Here is a 16,472-nt window from a genome sequence, read left to right as displayed (position 1 = left end):
AAGGAAATGAAAGCCCAAGGAACAGCTTTTGAATACATTATAAAACTAATTTGCATAATGGACACATTCGAAAAGCAAAGCATAAGCATATCTTCCATTTCTTGTGTGTCTCAGTTAAGTAGCAGGCGTTGTGTGAAATCCTTACCCTGCGTGAGTTCATTTAATCACCACGGCAACGCTGCCAGGTAGGTGCTAATATTATTCCCACATTAAGACAGAACATCGAAGAAGGCAGCCTGGGGCTCCCTGAACTTTTCAGAGGTCTCTGGTTTCTGCTAAGAGCACACGTGTCCAGCCACATCCCCACCGTCACCTCTGCAAGGGGCCCGTGCTAGGATGACAGCAGGTATGACCGACCTCTGATGTCCAACAAGAGCTTCAGGCCCCCTGTGAACGCTCAGGCTGCGGCATCCGACCCGACTCAATACCACAGGGGGCGCCGTGCAACGCAGTCAAAGCTGCTTTTAGCTGCCGCTCATTCTCCCTCAAATTAAACTATTAAAGGGAAAAGAAAGCTAACAGCTTTTCCAAATGTGCTAACGGAATTAAAATGGAAATTCGGGATTTCAAAGACGAGTCAGGAGAATCTGTTCCAAGAAAGGGGCAGATTGGATCTCTCTGCCAAACGAGTCCGAGACAGAAAAAGCGTCTGAGTCAGGGGGAAGAGGGCCAGTGCTGTTCCGAGGAGCCACAAATTAAAAACCAATTATGCGAGGCTTGCTAAAAATGTCAGTGGGCTGCCTTTATGTGTTAAATCACTAAAAACACAAGCATGCTTATACCAACATTTACCCAGCACATCAGCTGGCGGGGGGCAACTTTTTATGCTCAGGCTAAACACGGGGAACACTTGGTCTTTCTGGTGAGCAAACTCCGGGGAACCACCTGTGGCTGAGAGTAAGCACACCCCCCGAGAAAACCCTCTACGTTCCACCAAATGCACATTTCATCCCAAGGTAGAACCTTTCTAAATGTCCTCTGGGGTCCCTGGGGAAGGTGGGAAGTGACCAGCGTGAAAGCCACAAACAACTGAGTCTCCTCCCCTGCTCTGAAGACGACGAGGACCTGGGTCCGGCCGGTCACCATGGGGAATGGGTGCTGGAAAGGCGGTCCACGGTGGAATGCGCACACGGATTCCTCAAGGTGAAGCCCTCGGAGTGCTCCCTGACAAGGAGCAGAAGAGCCCAGGAGACGTGTGATCAACAAAGCCGTCCCTGAGCCTAGAACACCCACAGGTTCCCTGGACTCTGCCTTCAGAGCGTCTGAGCCCGTGGGCCCAGGGTGAGGGTGCAGCAGGGGTTGGAAACCTGTATTTATAAGATGTTTCCAAGCAATCTGATGATCAGCCAGGTTTGGGGATGGTTGGCTTGGTTCTCACTGTGCTCCTTCTTTCTGCCTGAAGTCACTGAAGGTCAGAAACAGAAAAGCGAATGGACAATGCTTGGAGGTAAGAATTGAGAGGGACAGAAATCAAGGTAGAGAGCATTTAAGTGACCTGCCAGGGTGACGTAGCTAATTAATGTTTAAAATGACATGCGCGTATTGAACATTCAGTCCATGCGAGGCATCGCACACAGTCTGGTGGGAGTGAAAAGAAAGGTAAGATCTAGTCCCTGTCCTTGGGACCCAAACGCAGGGCCCAAACTCAAAAGCAGGCTGGTAACACAGACGGGATGAAGTGGGCTGGGTATAAGGCAACAGGGGATAGTGGGGCCTGTAGTAAAATCAAGGCCACATGTTAATACTGTGAGCATCTGCTACTCAGCTGTAGCTCTCATTGCACTTAAGGGTGTGGACCTAGAGTGGCCAGATACTCTGGTTTTTAAAAAGAAGCCAGAAAGTTCACATTTCCTGACTTTTAAATATAGCAACTCATTCAATTAAAAAAAAAAAGGAAAGGAAAAAAACCCCACAACGTGAGGGCCAAATGAGATTCATCTGTAGGCTGACTCCTGCTCTCGGAATGACAGTTTACAGCCTCTTTCCAAAGAGGTCATCCAGTCTAACCGCCCTTGAACTTGAGTCCTCTCTAGAGCCCTGCAGTGGCACAGAGGGCGAGGGGTCCCATCTAGCAGGTGGTTAGGTAAGTGCTTGGTTGGTATATGTGTGTGAAAGGGTGGGGCTTCTGGCCTTCCCCGCTCCCCGCGGCCACACCGAAAATGCATTCCAGGCCCAGAGGGTGTGGCCCCTGCAGCCACAGCAGCCCACTCATAGATGACCCAGGAAGGACCAAAATCTTTAGGCCAGTAGGGACTGGTTGTTTGAGGAGTCCAGCTGGAATGGACTGCAGATTAAAAAGTGTAGGAGGGACAGCTCTGGAGAACGCCAGAGTGGAATACCGGGAAGGAAAGAAGAACAAAAAGGGAAGAAAGAAGAGGAAAAGGGGGTCAGGGTGGAGAAGAGGGGGTGGGAGGGATAAGCAGTGATGGAAGGAGACTTGACTTGGGGTGGTGAACACACAGTACAGTGTACAGATGCTATACAGGCTCCAGCACAAATAATGCCCCTTTTTCATTACAAAATCTTCTATTGCAAAATCATAAGCAGGTAGTTCTGTAACATACCGATGTCACACTCAAGCACAGCATGTGACACTTCAGGTGAAATGTTCAAATCGCTGTCCATCTTGTGCGAGACATTCACGCACCCTACCCACCACACCGAAGCAGGTGTTACTTCTGCCAGACCTCTGTAGCATAGAATTGTGACACCTAAAACCTATATGATTTTATTAACCAATATCACCCCAATAAAGTCAATAAAAAAGAGAAAAAGACAAGAAAGAGCATGGGCTCTAAAAACCCCATAACCCAGAATGTAAGATCCCCAGATCCTAGGCAGCCATCAGAATCAGCAGTCCGGCCACTCACCGTGCACTTGGTCTGCTTAGTTTTCCTTCACGATACTACTACCTGACCTTTTCTATTGTATATTAATTTGCTTGTTTTAATTTCTGGATGCCCCCACTACAACACACATTTCCAAGAAAAAGGGCAGAGGGGAGCTTGTCTACTTTGTTTATGGCTCAACTCCCAGTGTCTGGCACAGCACCTGGCACACAGTAGGTGGGTGCTTAGCGAGTATCTGTCGGACAAACGGACTGCCGGCAAGCGGCTGCCACCCAAACGGTTTAGCATTACGTGTCAACCACGTAATAATAGCATCGATACAAAGCACCTTATCATTTACAAAACCTATTGTTTAACTTCATTCTTCCAGTTTTCTTTTACCAAACTGCTTCATGCGTTTGCACCTGGCCCGAGAGACCGCTGGCCTCCGCACGGTGGACCGTCCGTGAGCCTGCGCAGACAGAGCTGCCTGCACAGCAGCTTGGCCCACTCTCTCTGGGCCTTGGGAGACAATGCGGCCCCAGAACTGCCGGGCTCAGCGCTAATCGGGCCATGTCATCAAAATGATCCAGTGTTCCGGGGCCGGTTCGTTCCACCCCACCCCCTTCCTCGGCCTGCTAGGGAGGCAGCCGCAGCATAAGGTTAAAGCTTTGGCTCTAAAGTGAGCTTCCCAGCTGCATGGCCTCGGTCCTCTCCAAGCCTTGTTACCCTCATCCATCATGTGGGTATAACAATAACGATAGGAACAATAATTCCTTCCAAGGGTTCTTGTGCAAGCCCAGTGAGATATTTCACAGCACCGTGCCTGGTGCCTGGCCCAGTGCAGCTGAGACATGGCTATTTCAGCAGCAGCCTCGCCATTCCCCCGGAGCCCAGTTTTGGCTTTTGCAGCGCTGGGAGCCTGGGTGACTTGACTGCCTCCTCCCTGGACCTCATATTCCTCTTCTCTGACAGGGGACAAAGCCAGTCGCCAGGATCAGGTAAGGAATACACAAGATCATGCATGTTAAACCCTTAGTACAGGGCCTGGTACATATTCAATGCTTAATACTGTGGGCTAGTGTCTTTTATAATTCAAGAAACTTACCAACCTAAAATGCCTACGTGAAAGTCCACCAAAGGCAGCTTGCTATATGCAAATACATCTTTGGGACATAGGGTTCCACAGCAACAAGTTTCTCCCCCCACCTGCTTCACTTCTAAGAATGGACCCCTCCAGCCCCACCCACCCACCTTGAGTCTGACCTAGGAAGCATGTGGAGGTCAGTTCCCAGTGTAGGGCTGACCTTACTTCACGCCAGCACAATCTACTCTCCCCCCTCCCCCCGCCGCCCCGCACCCTGCACCCATGCTGCAATCTGATGGGAGGGAGAGGACATGCAAATCGGCCCTGACAACAGCTGGTTCTTCTCACGGCCTGGATGCTGTGTCTGTGGGCGCCTGTGAAGACGGCGCGTCACTGTCAAGTACGGGGCATATGCCACCAAGCCGGGGGAGGCTGTGAAATGTAAAAATACCCAACCCAAATAAAAACCTTCCCTCTCACCCTACCAAAAAAAAAAGAAGGCTCCTCCAACACCTTTTGCAGAGGGAAGAGGTGGCAACTGCACCTCGCAGGCAAACCTTTGGTGGCCCAGCCCCTGTCTAAGGCTTCTTATCAATGCTGCAGCCTCAGCAGCCCAGGGACACTGCTCAGGTGCTGATTTTAAATGGCGATTAGACTGCAGAATGACCCAGAAACGGGTGCTTTCAAGTTATGGGCCTGGGAAGGTGAACAGCAGAGGACCCAAGGCAAGGGCCCTCCTAAAGGAAAACAAAATTCTAAGTAAGCCAGGAAGAGCTATTGACAGCACACTGATCTACAAAGTCAATTCACAAGAACGTAATTACCATCAACTCTCATCTTGAAATCAACAGTCTTTAGTGGGCATCTATGATGCATCGAACCCGGGTGACTGAAGCACACATGTCTACAGCAGGGGCCAAGCAGTTAGGGTAAAGGAAGGCAGCTGGTGGTAACAGAAGCAAAACCAAGAGTGTAAAAAAAATATCAAGTAACAGAGAGGCGTGGGGGCCTGTGGCAAACTGGAAAGAGGAGAGCAGTGGAGGGCGTCTCTGCCTCCCTGTAGCTGACGCCACGCCAGGACAGGGCACGGTGTAACCAGGTCTTCCAACTTTTTAATCGAAGATCAAACTCCAGCTTTTTAAGTGAAGTGTTGGGTCAAGTTTCTTTTAAAACACCGTGCAGGCCAAACAAAACACATCTGAGAGCCAGATCCAGGATGCAAGTGGCCAGTTTGCCACCCTTGGCCAAGCCCCCAGTGGAGGCTTCTTTGCAGTGTTTGTGGTACTCGGGGGAGAGGGGCGCTGAGCAGTAGCTGTGTCCTACGCTCAACTCTCTGCTGCTGGGACCCAGACACCCCGCTCCCCACTCAGGAGCCCCTCTCTTCGGAATGTCTAGCCTCCGAGCTCCACCCTAAAGCACGAGCCCCCTTCCAGCAGCACCTTTGCCTGTGGGTGCTCCTTCTCCTCTGGGCCTGATACTCAGCTGCTTCCCATGTCCCATCCCCGATCTCTGCCCCCAGCCACCTCTCTCCACCTCCCATCACTGGCTCCTTCTCCCTTCCAGGTGGGCAGCTATCCTGTCAGGCCTCTGAAGAAATGGCCCTGCTGGGGACCTCAGGCCTTTGGATGAGTCGCCAGCCCTGGGGAAGTGGCAGGGGGCATTCCCGGCACTAATGTGCACCCCCGCTGCTCTGGGCACTTCTGCTTCTCACCAGTCCCCAGGGAAGAGCTGCTCTGCAGCAAGTGAGGCTCGAGAGAGCTGCAGCTGCCAGGGACCCGCGGCGGGAGTGCTCCACATGTGGGTCCCCTGTGAGCATCTACAGCAGACCATTACATGTGGCTGAGGCCGTGCCCAGCTCGGCAGCTCCATGGGAAGAAAGCCACACCATCCTTCCTCCCAGTTCCCACGTCCGGTTGTAGCCAGGGGCCAAGACTGGTAGAACGAGGACAGGACTAACGATTATTTTTAAAGATAACCCAATATTGGTATTCTCTTGTATGTTTTTCAAAGCGCGTGCACAATTCCATTATCTCTCCCCATTTTCCCAACGCGCCAGAGAGATTGTCCCTGTGTTGTTATTCGTTGTTGTGATTAATCACTCTTCCCTTGCCCCTCAAAGAACCAGAGACACGTTCAGCATCCTGCCCTGGCCCAGGACTTCTCAAACTTGAATGTGTCCCTGAATTCCCCAGGGGAACTTACTAAGATACAGATTCTGTTTCAGAGGGTCTAGGGTGGAGCCTGGGATTCTGCATTGTTAATGAGCCATGGGGAGATGTGGATGCCTCTGGCCCTCAGAACCCACGCTGAACAGCAACACTTAGGTCACCCGGCAGGCGGGCGGGAGTAGGGCTAGACCTGGGGCTCTAACCCAGGTGTCCTTCCCTGGGGTTCTGCCTGGGAAAACAAGGCTCACTCACCTCACTCTTCACGGGTTGAGGCCTCTTGCCCAGCTTCACCTCCAGGAAGTGCAAGGGGGCGATCATGGGCCCGATGCTGCGGATGTTGGCGTATTTCAGCTCCTCCGCAGTCAGGGCCGAGCTGGGGAGTCCGGTCAGGGGGCCGAGCCCGGGCAGAGAGCCCGCAGTCACGGAAGGGTCTGGGATCTGCCCAGGCATCATAGCAGGAGGAGCGGCAGTGCAGCCTGGAGGAGGCGGGAGGAGAGCAGGACACGCGCTGTCAGCCACGGGAGGTGCCACCAGGGCTTAGGCCCCACGTCTTGCCAGGACCTCCCTTCCTTCTTTCACTAATGTCTCCCTGAACCCCTTCCCGACCCAGGGGTTCCTTCTGCCCTTAAGTCCATTTTGTTATAGAGGGAAACTCCAACCATTAATTCACATCAAGGTTATCCTTGCACTGCAGGTAAGGCTTAATCCAACCACTGGCTCATCAATTCAGCATTTGCTATGTGCTTGCCATTGCATAATCCTCCCATTAGCCCCGTAAGACTGGGTCAGTGCCCATGACACAGAGGAAGAAGCTGAGGCTTAGAAAGATAACTCGCTCAAAGGCTGTACACAGTTAAAACTGGAAGAGCTGGGATTTAAACTGCGATGTACTGCCTCCCAAGAGAATGGATTATAACGATGGAATCTCAAGCACCTTTGCACCTGTTTAAGAGGGAGCTATTTTTGGCCTGGCATGGTGCCGCCCCTCGAATCACACATCCCGTTCTGCATACTTGTTAAGGCACCCTGAATATGAAATGAAGCAAATCGGAGTTAAAGGGGAGCGTGTGTGTGTTGGGCGTGTGCCTCTGGTATCTATGATTGAAGAGACGGAGGCAAAGGAGATGGAATTAACTAGCATGTGCTTTCCCAGGGGAGACCAGTACGAGACCAGTCCTCCGGGGTCTCCTCTTTCTCCAAGCAAACGCAGATTCTGACGGCCTAGGCCCAGAAGGTTTGCAAAGGAAGAAAGATTCAGGCATGAAAGACATAAATTAGGTCAACTCCAAGAGAATTCTTATTTCCTCCCTCTCTTGACTGGGAGGAGCTCCCGGGTAAGAAATGGTCTCTTCAAGGCACAGATGACAGTGCAAAAAGCTGGTCTTCCAATAAAGCGGACTTATCTGGTGCCTTCCAGGGCTCCTATCCATCCATCCAGCCAGCCAGCCAGCCAGCCAGCCAGCCATCTGCTGGTTGACCACCTAAAACACGGTGGGCGAGGAGGCACATCCTACCCCCTCCTTAGCACCCAGAGCCCCCAGGCCATCTCAGAAAAGGATCTGAGACTCACTCAATTATGTGACAGTCTCAGAGCAGCAGGAGGCCCTGTGCTTATCTACACCACATCCTCATTTTGCACGTGAGGAAACGGAAGCTCACAGAGGCTGAATGACTTGTCCAAGGTCACACAGCAGAGCGGGACAGAGCCAGAGCTGGACTCCCGGTCCCTGGATTTTAGAACCAGAGCTTTCCCATCCTGCCCTAGTTTGTTTCCCCTCCTGGGTTCTGAGAGATGTTAATGCGGAAGGAACGGCCTTCTAACAGGAGACTTTCGGACACCAGCCCACAGAGGCAGATGGCTGTCTTCCACAGAGGACCCTCGACTTCCCCTCCCATTAAGATCCAGGTTTAGGAACTCCCCGAATAACCCCATGGCAGCTTGGGTGGGAGCCCAGACATAGAAATGGCCCCTGACACATCTCAGGTGTGGTGGGTCACTGTGCTGTGACCCGCCCCAAACCCGAGCCACACCAGGAGGCTGCTCCAGGGCACGGCGATGAGCTGCGCGTCTCCCCGGGGAAAACAAGAAACGGGCCAGCGTAAGGGCCCGTTCCTGTGTGGCAAAAGGATGCCGGGGTCCGGCCCCATGGACACGCGGCAGACAGAGGAGGGTGACTTGAGGCCACCTGAGCCAAACTGACAAAGGGAACTCACATTTCCTTCTCACAAGAGGAGAAAACCCTACAAAATCCCCTCGTCTAGACCTGAACCGATCATACAAGAAGTCAGTGACCCCGAAAAGGATGCTTCACTGATCAAGTCAAAACGAACAGGAGACAGGAGGCTGGAAAATGCTCCGTGCCCGGTGCTTCAGCCGAACGCAAACCCCAGGCACCGAGCAAAGCGAAAATGCAGGCCAGCATCCCCTCCTTGGGGCCAGGAGCCCAGAACCTCCCTGAACCGGACGGGCCCGTTCCCGTGTGGCAAAATGTGCCCCGTGCCCCTTAGTACGTGGAGGGGTGGTTCCAGGGGGTAGCTGGTTGTTGCCCCATGTGACCCCCGTGCCCAGCACAATTTCTGGCATCAAAACAGTCATCAATAAATACTTACTGAATTATAAATAAATGACTGAACAAACAAATAATAATAACAAATTCATGACAGAGCAAAATGCAGTGAGCGGGGTAAGGACCCCCCCTCTGGCAGTCCAGAGGCCCGTTACCCACCTCCAGGCTGTCCCTTCCCACGGCAGACCCCAGGAAACATACTTCTGCGTGTTCCCCTGCCTCCGCCATCTCTGGGAGATGGAAGCCAGACCCCACTCTGTTCCGGGAACGATAGGCTCTGCTTGCAGCTTCTGTTTATTTTCATACAGATGGTATAAATGAGACACTAACAAATGATCCCAAAATATCTGCTACCGTGGAACCCACCCCTCCAAGAGGGGTGACCAGCCCGTGGGAGCAGCAGCCCCTCACATTCCTGCCATTCCGGATTCCCTGTGAACCCAGCCCAACAACGACCTCGCTCAGGGGATCGGGCTCCAGGCTTTCCTCCGCAGAAGCAAAATATCCCCCTCTCTCTCCTTCCCCCACAAGGGCGCCCCTAACTGCTCCATACAAACCACAAAGTCCTTAACACATGCCATTCCTAGGAGACAACCACAACAGCTGACGTTCACGAGTGAGAAGTCATCCGAAGCGGCTCTGGGGGTGGGATGGGGAGAGAGGGAGGAGGTGGAGTGGCTGCCTTTCAGAACTGGATCCTCATTAACTGGAAGGAGCTGGCTGACAACCCAGGGCTGAAAGGCAACTTTGGCGATATGAAAAATAAGACAATCTGATGTGATGTAGAGATCTATAAAAAGAGGAGGGGTCGGGGGGTAGTGGCCGGGAACCAATAACAGCCAAGAGGAATTCACCCACTTCAAGGAAGACAGGAAAGATGACAAGAGCTGAAATCATCTCCCAAACTGGTTGTTCCATACGGAAACAATTTAGGAGGAAAAGAAGAACCAGGCACTAAAAGCTTTAGGGGAAGAACCCAGAGTTTTTTTTGTTTTGTTTTTTTTTTTCCTTTCAGGGCCCAGGAGGTCTGAAAGGAAGATAAACACCCTCCGTGTCTCCATTAGTAACCAGGATGCATAAATAAAGAGCAAACGCTATACACTGGCACAAGACCAAAACTGGCGAATGAAGCTTGTGCCTCAAAGACAGGCCTAGAATCCAAAAAGGCTTTGGCAATTTGGGATACTGACCAGGAACAACCTGGAAACTAGCCAATGAAGAAAAACTGAGGATGCACAGAGCCAGAGGGGACTGACGAGCAAGGCATGAATAAGACAGAGAGGGTTCAGGAGGTCACCATGGACCCTAAACCGTTGCTGAGCCCAAGATTATGAGTAATCCGATGCAGGCCCCTGACAGCCAGCTCCAGAGAAACGGGGTGCCGTGGGGAAAGAGCCTGATGACCCAGTACCAGTATTTCTCTGTTCCGACTTACTCAGGACCCCGCAGGCGCGCGGCCGGGGCGCCGTCTTGCACAAGCAGAAGAAGAGCCAGAAAACATTTCAAGTCCAGAAAATGGACCCCATTGGGAAGTATTAACATAAAACACCATCTTAGATGAAATTTTTTTACAAAGGTGGAAGTAACTTAAGTTTTTCCCTCTTATTTTTGTCTCTGGTTTACTGTATGTAAGTTTGTGAGATATCATCATTGTTTAAGGGAGTGTCCACAAGTAAATAACAGTCTTGCTTTGATGGGCCAGACTTGTAGAGGGCTATTTTTATTAGAAAGTGCTCAGTCATTGGCTTCTCCATCTAGAATGGCAAAGATAGATTAAAAAAAAAAAAAAAAGGACAGGTTGAGAGAAAGTGAGGATTTGCATCACGAACTTTCTGTCCATAGAAACAAAAGTTTAAGGGAGGCTCTAAAATTCCTGGGCCTCTTTGAGAAGGTTAGCTCCCCTCCGGGCAGACAGCTGGCCCAGGCCGGCATCCGGAGCCAGGAAGGGGTGTGCAGGTGAGTGCCGGCTGCCTAAAGCTGCAAGGTTCCCAATAGTGGAGGTGAGTGAGGACAGGTCAAGGAGCAAGGGGGTTAGGCCCCAGGGGCTCCAACTGGCGGAGTTGGAAGCCGAGAGCAGGCAGCTGGCACCTGGGAATCACCCAGAGCAGGTGGGAGGTCTTGAGAGCTGGAGCCCGGGAAGATTCCCAGGAGGAAAATGTGGGTGGGGTGGGGGGTGGGGCAGGGTGCAGTGCAGAAAGGTGCCAGGCCAGTGATCACAGAACACAGTGCTAACTAACTATCAAGAATCAAGGAGAATTAAACAGCAAACTTGTTCTTGGAGATAAGGAATTATCTGGGATGATCTCTCTCCTGGAATCTAAAATTACGTAGGTCAACCAGCTGCAAAAAGACCAGAAGAGTCAAAAGAAGACAAGGAGCAACAGGGTGGAGAAGCGCCCAGATTGAGAACAAGGACAAGCAGCAAAAATCCCTCTCCAACGGCTGTCCCGCCCCACAGGCGGGAGAGCGAGGCAGGTTATGGTTGGGAGCTTTGGAGCCACATCATCTGAATGGGAAAACTAGCTCTCCTCCTTACTAGCTGTGTGACTTTGGGCAAGTTCCCTAACCTCTCTGTGCCTCACTTTCCTCAGGTGTAAAGTGGGAATAATAATGTTATCTGCCCTGTAAGTCTGCAGAGAGCATTAAATTAGTGACAACTTGGAAAGTACCTGGAACAGCACCTGCCCCCAGGGAGTATGAAGTCAGTGTGACCACAAGGACCCCCCTCCCTGGAGGACACCGTGCTGCAGGGGCCCTCAAGGTCACTACTGTGCCATTCCCACCCACCACAGGTCTCCTTCTCCTACGGCCACAAAGAGGATTCCCCCCAGGATTCTCTGCTCTCCTACTTTCCAGCTATTAACCCCAAGGGGCATCCTGCATCCAGGCAGTTACTGCAGAACAGAAACAAAGGGGCCAGATCAGGGCTGCGCACCAAGGTGCAGAAATGAGGCCTAGCACTTGCCCTTTGCCCCAGTTTCCCCTAAGGCCTCCTCCGCCCTGCATTCCAGAACACAGCTGCCTAGATCTCGGGCACCACCAGCTGGCTGGGTTTCCACCCCTGCCTCCAGAAGCAGAGGGCCAGCACCTTCTGTGTCCTTCAGCCTGCTCTCTCCTTGCCCTGCTTGGAGGGGCCCACTCCTCAGATCTTGCTAAGATGAAAAAGGGGGGCAGCAGTGGTCAGAAGAAGCCACCACCACGGCATACGGGTATCCATGACCCCTGTGCAGAAGAAACCGGAACCTCTCCCCAGGAAAGGTTCTTCCCAGGAGACCAGAGAAATGCTTTCGACAAGGCCCAGGCCGAGAGCACTGTCTCCCCCGCCTGATGTAGGTGCTCAGTAAATACACAGTAAGCTGCTTCTGCCAGGAATCCTCGCCCCCAGCAGCAAGATGGAGCTGGCAAGGCACTGCCACCGACAAGCCTCTATGCTTTCTTCCCTCTTCACTCCGTCTCTGGTCCTTGGTGTCAGGAGTTCAAGGCAGGAAACACTCCACAGACACACACACAGAGTGTGTGATCAATCCTTTGGCCCTTTTGAAAAAATGCCATTGGCCAGCTAAAGCTTTGGAAACGAAGCTCCACAACTGGAGTCCCATGGGCTGCAGTGGAAAAAAAAAAAAGACCAGAAAAAAAAAATCCCCAGAATGGTGGGCTCTGGCCGGGCCTCCCACAGCCAGCAATGAGTGTAAAGAAACACAGGCTAAAATTCCAACCCTGGGTCGCCGAGGCATTTGTCTCTGCTGAGCTTCGAGAGGCCAAACCACACACACGCACAAGAGTGAACACACACACATACACACAGGCACACAGAGCTTGGCAGCCCGTAAGTTCCAGAGCGGGTAACACAAGCCACGGAACCGACTGCCAAGACAAGCAACAGAACGAGCCAGGCACAGTTTCATTGGCCACCATACGCTGCATATGGCCCGGGACGCAGCCAAAACAGTGTTCTCACCCTCCTCAAAGGCATAGGAGACCCTCTGTTTTCAAACACACCTCCACAGAGCCTTAATTAAAGGAAAATGGAAAAATAATGTGCCTGCTGCTCTCCCCCTGCCTATATAGGTATGCACACACACATATTCATACACACTCACTCTATTTTTCTCTTCCTCCCATTTCAGTTTCAAAATATAATTCATTCGCATGGAAAAAAGCAAACTGCATCCTGCAGCAGAAAAGCAGAAAAGAATGTTGCTTGCCCTCAGCCCTGGCTCGGATTGCTCAAGTTGAGCTGGAGCTGAATGAATACAGAGCAGGCCAGCCTAGAGGCTGCACTGGCCCCTCTCCTCCAGAGCGGGGCTGGGAAACAGAAACACTGGTGAGAGACAGCCCGTTGCAACACCAGCAGCCCCACGACAAAGAAGGCCTGGAGAGCGGAGCCCTTCTCATCCTGCCAAGGGTTGGCAAGGCTGCCCACACAGCCTGCAAACAGGTGGGGGAGACAGACGCGGGTGGCTGCAAAAGCTAGGCAGTGAGTGAGCGAGGAGATCCTGGTCCAAATCCTTCCCTGGGGGACACTGTTACCACTTATCAGCACATCTCCTTGGAGGTGGCTGCGAACGACCTCGGAGAAAAGTCAGAGGCCTCCACACCCCCATCTCCCAGGAGCCTTTCAAATCTCACAGCACCCAGCTCTTCAGGAAGATTCTGGAGCTGCCTGCAGCTCTGAACCAAAGCCAAGGTAGAAGGGAAACAGAAGAGCCTTTGAGAAATCCGTCCTCCCTGTTTTAACCCAGGTAAAACCTTAGCCAGCCAGAGGCAAGAGAATAGACCTTGCTTTTCTTTCCTGGTCCTCAGGTTAATCAGAGCCATGCTCACACCTGATACCCGGTTAAACTCTCCCCTAGAAATCTGCAAAGGAAGATCAGGCAGCCATCAAAGCTGAAGCCGGATTTGCTGGAAAGATGAAAGCAAATGGGAGGTGTTTTTAAAAACCTTCAGGGAAGGAAGGTTGGGGGTGTGGGTGCAGGTGGGGATGAGGGGAGCTGACATGTGAACACGATTCACAGTTAAGGCCGTAAAGGACAAGCAGGCACACAATCGTGGTTTAAAGCTTCAATTTCTGGTGCTCCTCAAACTAAGACCCGGGGGAGAGCCACCAAGATTTAAACCTGGCTATACATGCCCGCAGTCTGCAAGCCCTTTTTTGAGAGACAGGCTGGGCTCATCTGCCCTGAGTACATGTGGTCAGGACACAGCTTGATGTCCTGGAAGCCAGTAGGGAGGGCCGCACACTGAGCCAGGGTCAGGCAACCTTTTTAAGTGGAGCTGACCCAAAGGGTCAGTTCATTTCCCTTCCACCAGCCTCTCCATTTTCAGGCGCGCGCATGGCCCGTCCATCCCTGCAGAAGAGCCAAGGCCTCCCTATCTCCGGGCCCCTCCCAGGGTCTGGGGTCCAGTCCATAAGTCCCAATCCCTCGGCCTCCTTTGAGGGGAGGGGCATAAGACAGCGTCCTAAACTAGGCAGGTCAGGAGAGGAGGGGCTGGTTACCTAGAAGAGCCGGCATGCCTCCTTATGTAACCTGACTTGGGAGCCGGGGGAACGCAAAGGGGACCCGGGCCACCCCTAGGTCCCCTCCCAGCCCAGGACCCCAGGGCCATGGCCCGGAGAGAAGCCCTCTCCCAGGTCCTCAGGGAGCCTCGCTTCCTCCCTGCGAGGGGTGGGGGCGCAGGACTTGCCAGCAGGTCGCTGTCATCTCTCCAGCACCAGAACCCTGCACCTCCCTGGCCTTTCACTCTTCATCTGCACCCCCAAGGCCTGTCTTCCCCGGGCAGTTTTCTTCCCACTCACCCGCCTTCCCCGCCGCTCTAGGAGAGCACCTCTGCAAAAGCACGGGGGAGGAGAGCGCGGGAGGAAGACGGAGGGAGTGCCCTGGCTGCTCGGGTTATGGACGGAGCCTCCTGTCCCAGGGCGGGAACCAAAGAGAAGCCACCGACTTCCAGGCGTTTCGCGGGAACAGCCCGGGCTGCAGCGCCCCCCGCCGGGGCAGCTCGGGGTCCCGGGACTGCATGAACCTCCCCGCAGGACGGCGGGTTCCGGGGCTCAGCGCGCTCTGCCCGCGCGGGGGCGGTCGTCCCAGGTGCCCGCGGCCCGCGCGCCCCACCCCGCCCGGCCCGGGAGCCCCCCACGCGCGCACGCACCCACCGTGCAAAAGCCGCAGGCGGAGGCGGCGCCCCGGGGGCCGGGGCCCGGCTGCAGGCGCCGTGCCCACTCAGCGCCGCTGCTGCCCGGCCGCCGAGCTCCGCCCGGTGCCCAGGCCCGTCCCGGCCCGGGAGCCGCCGCGGCGCCAGCCCCGCCGCCGCTGCAGCGTCCGCCGCCGCCAGCGCCCCCCGTCGCGGCCGCCGAGCGTCCCTCCCGCAGGCTGTGGCGGGCGGCGGGACGAGTTGCATCAGCCCCGGCTATATAGCGGCCCCTGGGCGGCGGGGAGGGGTCGGGAATGCGGAACCAGCCCGAGCTGCCAGCAGCTCCAGACGTCAGAGGGGGACGGAGAGGAAGGGAAGGAGGGGACAGGGGAGGAGGGGGGTGTGGATCTGGCGCTTCACACCCACTGACCTTCACCTCCCCCTCCGCCTTTCGCGCCCTCCTCCTGCGGCTTCTCGCACTCCTCTCTCCGCAGGGGCGGCCCGGGCCCCGCAGCACCAGCCGGGGCCCCATCGCGATCCCCGACTCTCCCACCCCGCGGCTGAGGAGCGCGCGAGAGAGCAGGACGCGGCGAGCGGTTATGTAAGAGCATCCCCCGCGCACAGCCGCCCGGCGGCCACCCCGAGAGAGAAGCCGCGGCTCGGAAACAGAGAGAGAGAAATGAGCAGGCGGCGGCGGGACAGGTCGAAAGCGCCTTGAAGCGTAACGTAGCCTGTGTTGAGCCATCTTCCTCAGTTCTTAGCTCTTTTTTGCAGATAGAGAGAGAGGATTTCAGCACATTTTCATTCTTGGACTCTTCACGACTGAGTCAGTGAGGAAATGACCTCGCAAGCCGGTTTTATGCTCCCATGGACTAGGATGGGCAGGAGATTAAGGCACATGGGTGCCTCTGTCCCCACCCGCTAGCCCACCTGGCAACTGTAGGTGCCCTTAAGCCCGGAGGTGATTCACCGAAAGAGGCCTACCCTCCTCTGGGACTGCAGCCTGGGCCCACCGGTTTCTCTTTCCTGGTGGCTCTTTGACCCCTGGGCCTTTCCTCCCGCTCCTTCAAGCCTCTCCTTTCCTCTCATGGATGGAGCAGAGCCTGCCCTCCGCCCACCCCAAATAGCCTTCTTCCTCATGACAACTTCCATTGCCACCGCTACTCCCACCTTCTGTCCTCCCAGAGTGGTAGATGTTAAGGGGGCTCCAGAGGAAATGTGTGTTCCATGGTGGTGCCCTCCAGCATATAAAGGCCAGAGTCCTCAAGCACACGTGGCACCTGAGACCCTCACTCCGTGGTTGGCATCCCCTACTTCCACACTCCCTGGGGGCTCAGCCAGCCCCCTACGGTTCTACCTAAGCCAGAAAGCAGTGACTTTATATTCAGCGACTGTCAGCCTTCTTCTCAGAGTGATGTCAGGTCATCACCCAAAGAAGAAAGGAAGTGAAAGAAAAAGTTCATGCCTTCTTGGAGTGCAGATGCTCAGAGTGAAAGCAACAACAAGACCTGAGACAGATGGGAGCCGATAAGCAAAGCCAGATGAGCCTGCTCTGCAGTGAGAGTACAGTGAGGTTGTCTTCTCCTTATCTCCCCCCGCCCCCCACCCCCCGGGCAGTGCAATCTGTCTGGAGAAGAGCACATCCTGACCGTTTTAACCTGCACGGTCCTGAAAACATTGAAGTTAGTACATG

At 54.1% G+C, this 16,472-nt stretch overlaps 1 protein-coding gene across 5 annotated transcripts in view; it reads right to left on the bottom strand.

The window, feature by feature from the left end:
• JDP2 (Jun dimerization protein 2) overlaps window positions 1-15,418 on the bottom strand; it is a 37,935-nt gene extending 22,517 nt beyond the window's left edge. Inside the window, exons 1-2 of one of the 5 annotated variants that reach the window (XR_004900103.1) lie at window positions 15,210-15,409; window positions 6,336-6,559 (exon numbers count right to left, since the gene is read on the bottom strand). Coding sequence is in view for 4 of the 5 variants with exons in the window: in XM_036012360.1 (XP_035868253.1) it covers window positions 6,336-6,559; window positions 15,210-15,390 (405 nt within the window). In the remaining variant the exon portion in view is untranslated. Of the gene's footprint in view, window positions 1-6,335; window positions 6,560-14,447; window positions 14,664-14,801; window positions 15,074-15,209 lie in introns of those variants that run through there. The other 4 variants (XM_036012360.1, XM_028508047.2, XM_036012361.1 and 1 more) reach the window with 4 other exon arrangements.
• Between the last annotated feature and the right edge of the window lie 1,054 nt (window positions 15,419-16,472).

Source organism: Phyllostomus discolor, chromosome 1 (assembly GCF_004126475.2).
Source record: "Phyllostomus discolor isolate MPI-MPIP mPhyDis1 chromosome 1, mPhyDis1.pri.v3, whole genome shotgun sequence".
Taxonomy (NCBI): domain Eukaryota; kingdom Metazoa; phylum Chordata; class Mammalia; order Chiroptera; family Phyllostomidae; genus Phyllostomus; species Phyllostomus discolor.
The sequence above is the reverse complement of the archived record's forward strand: the minus strand, read 5'-3'. Positions and strand labels throughout refer to the sequence as shown.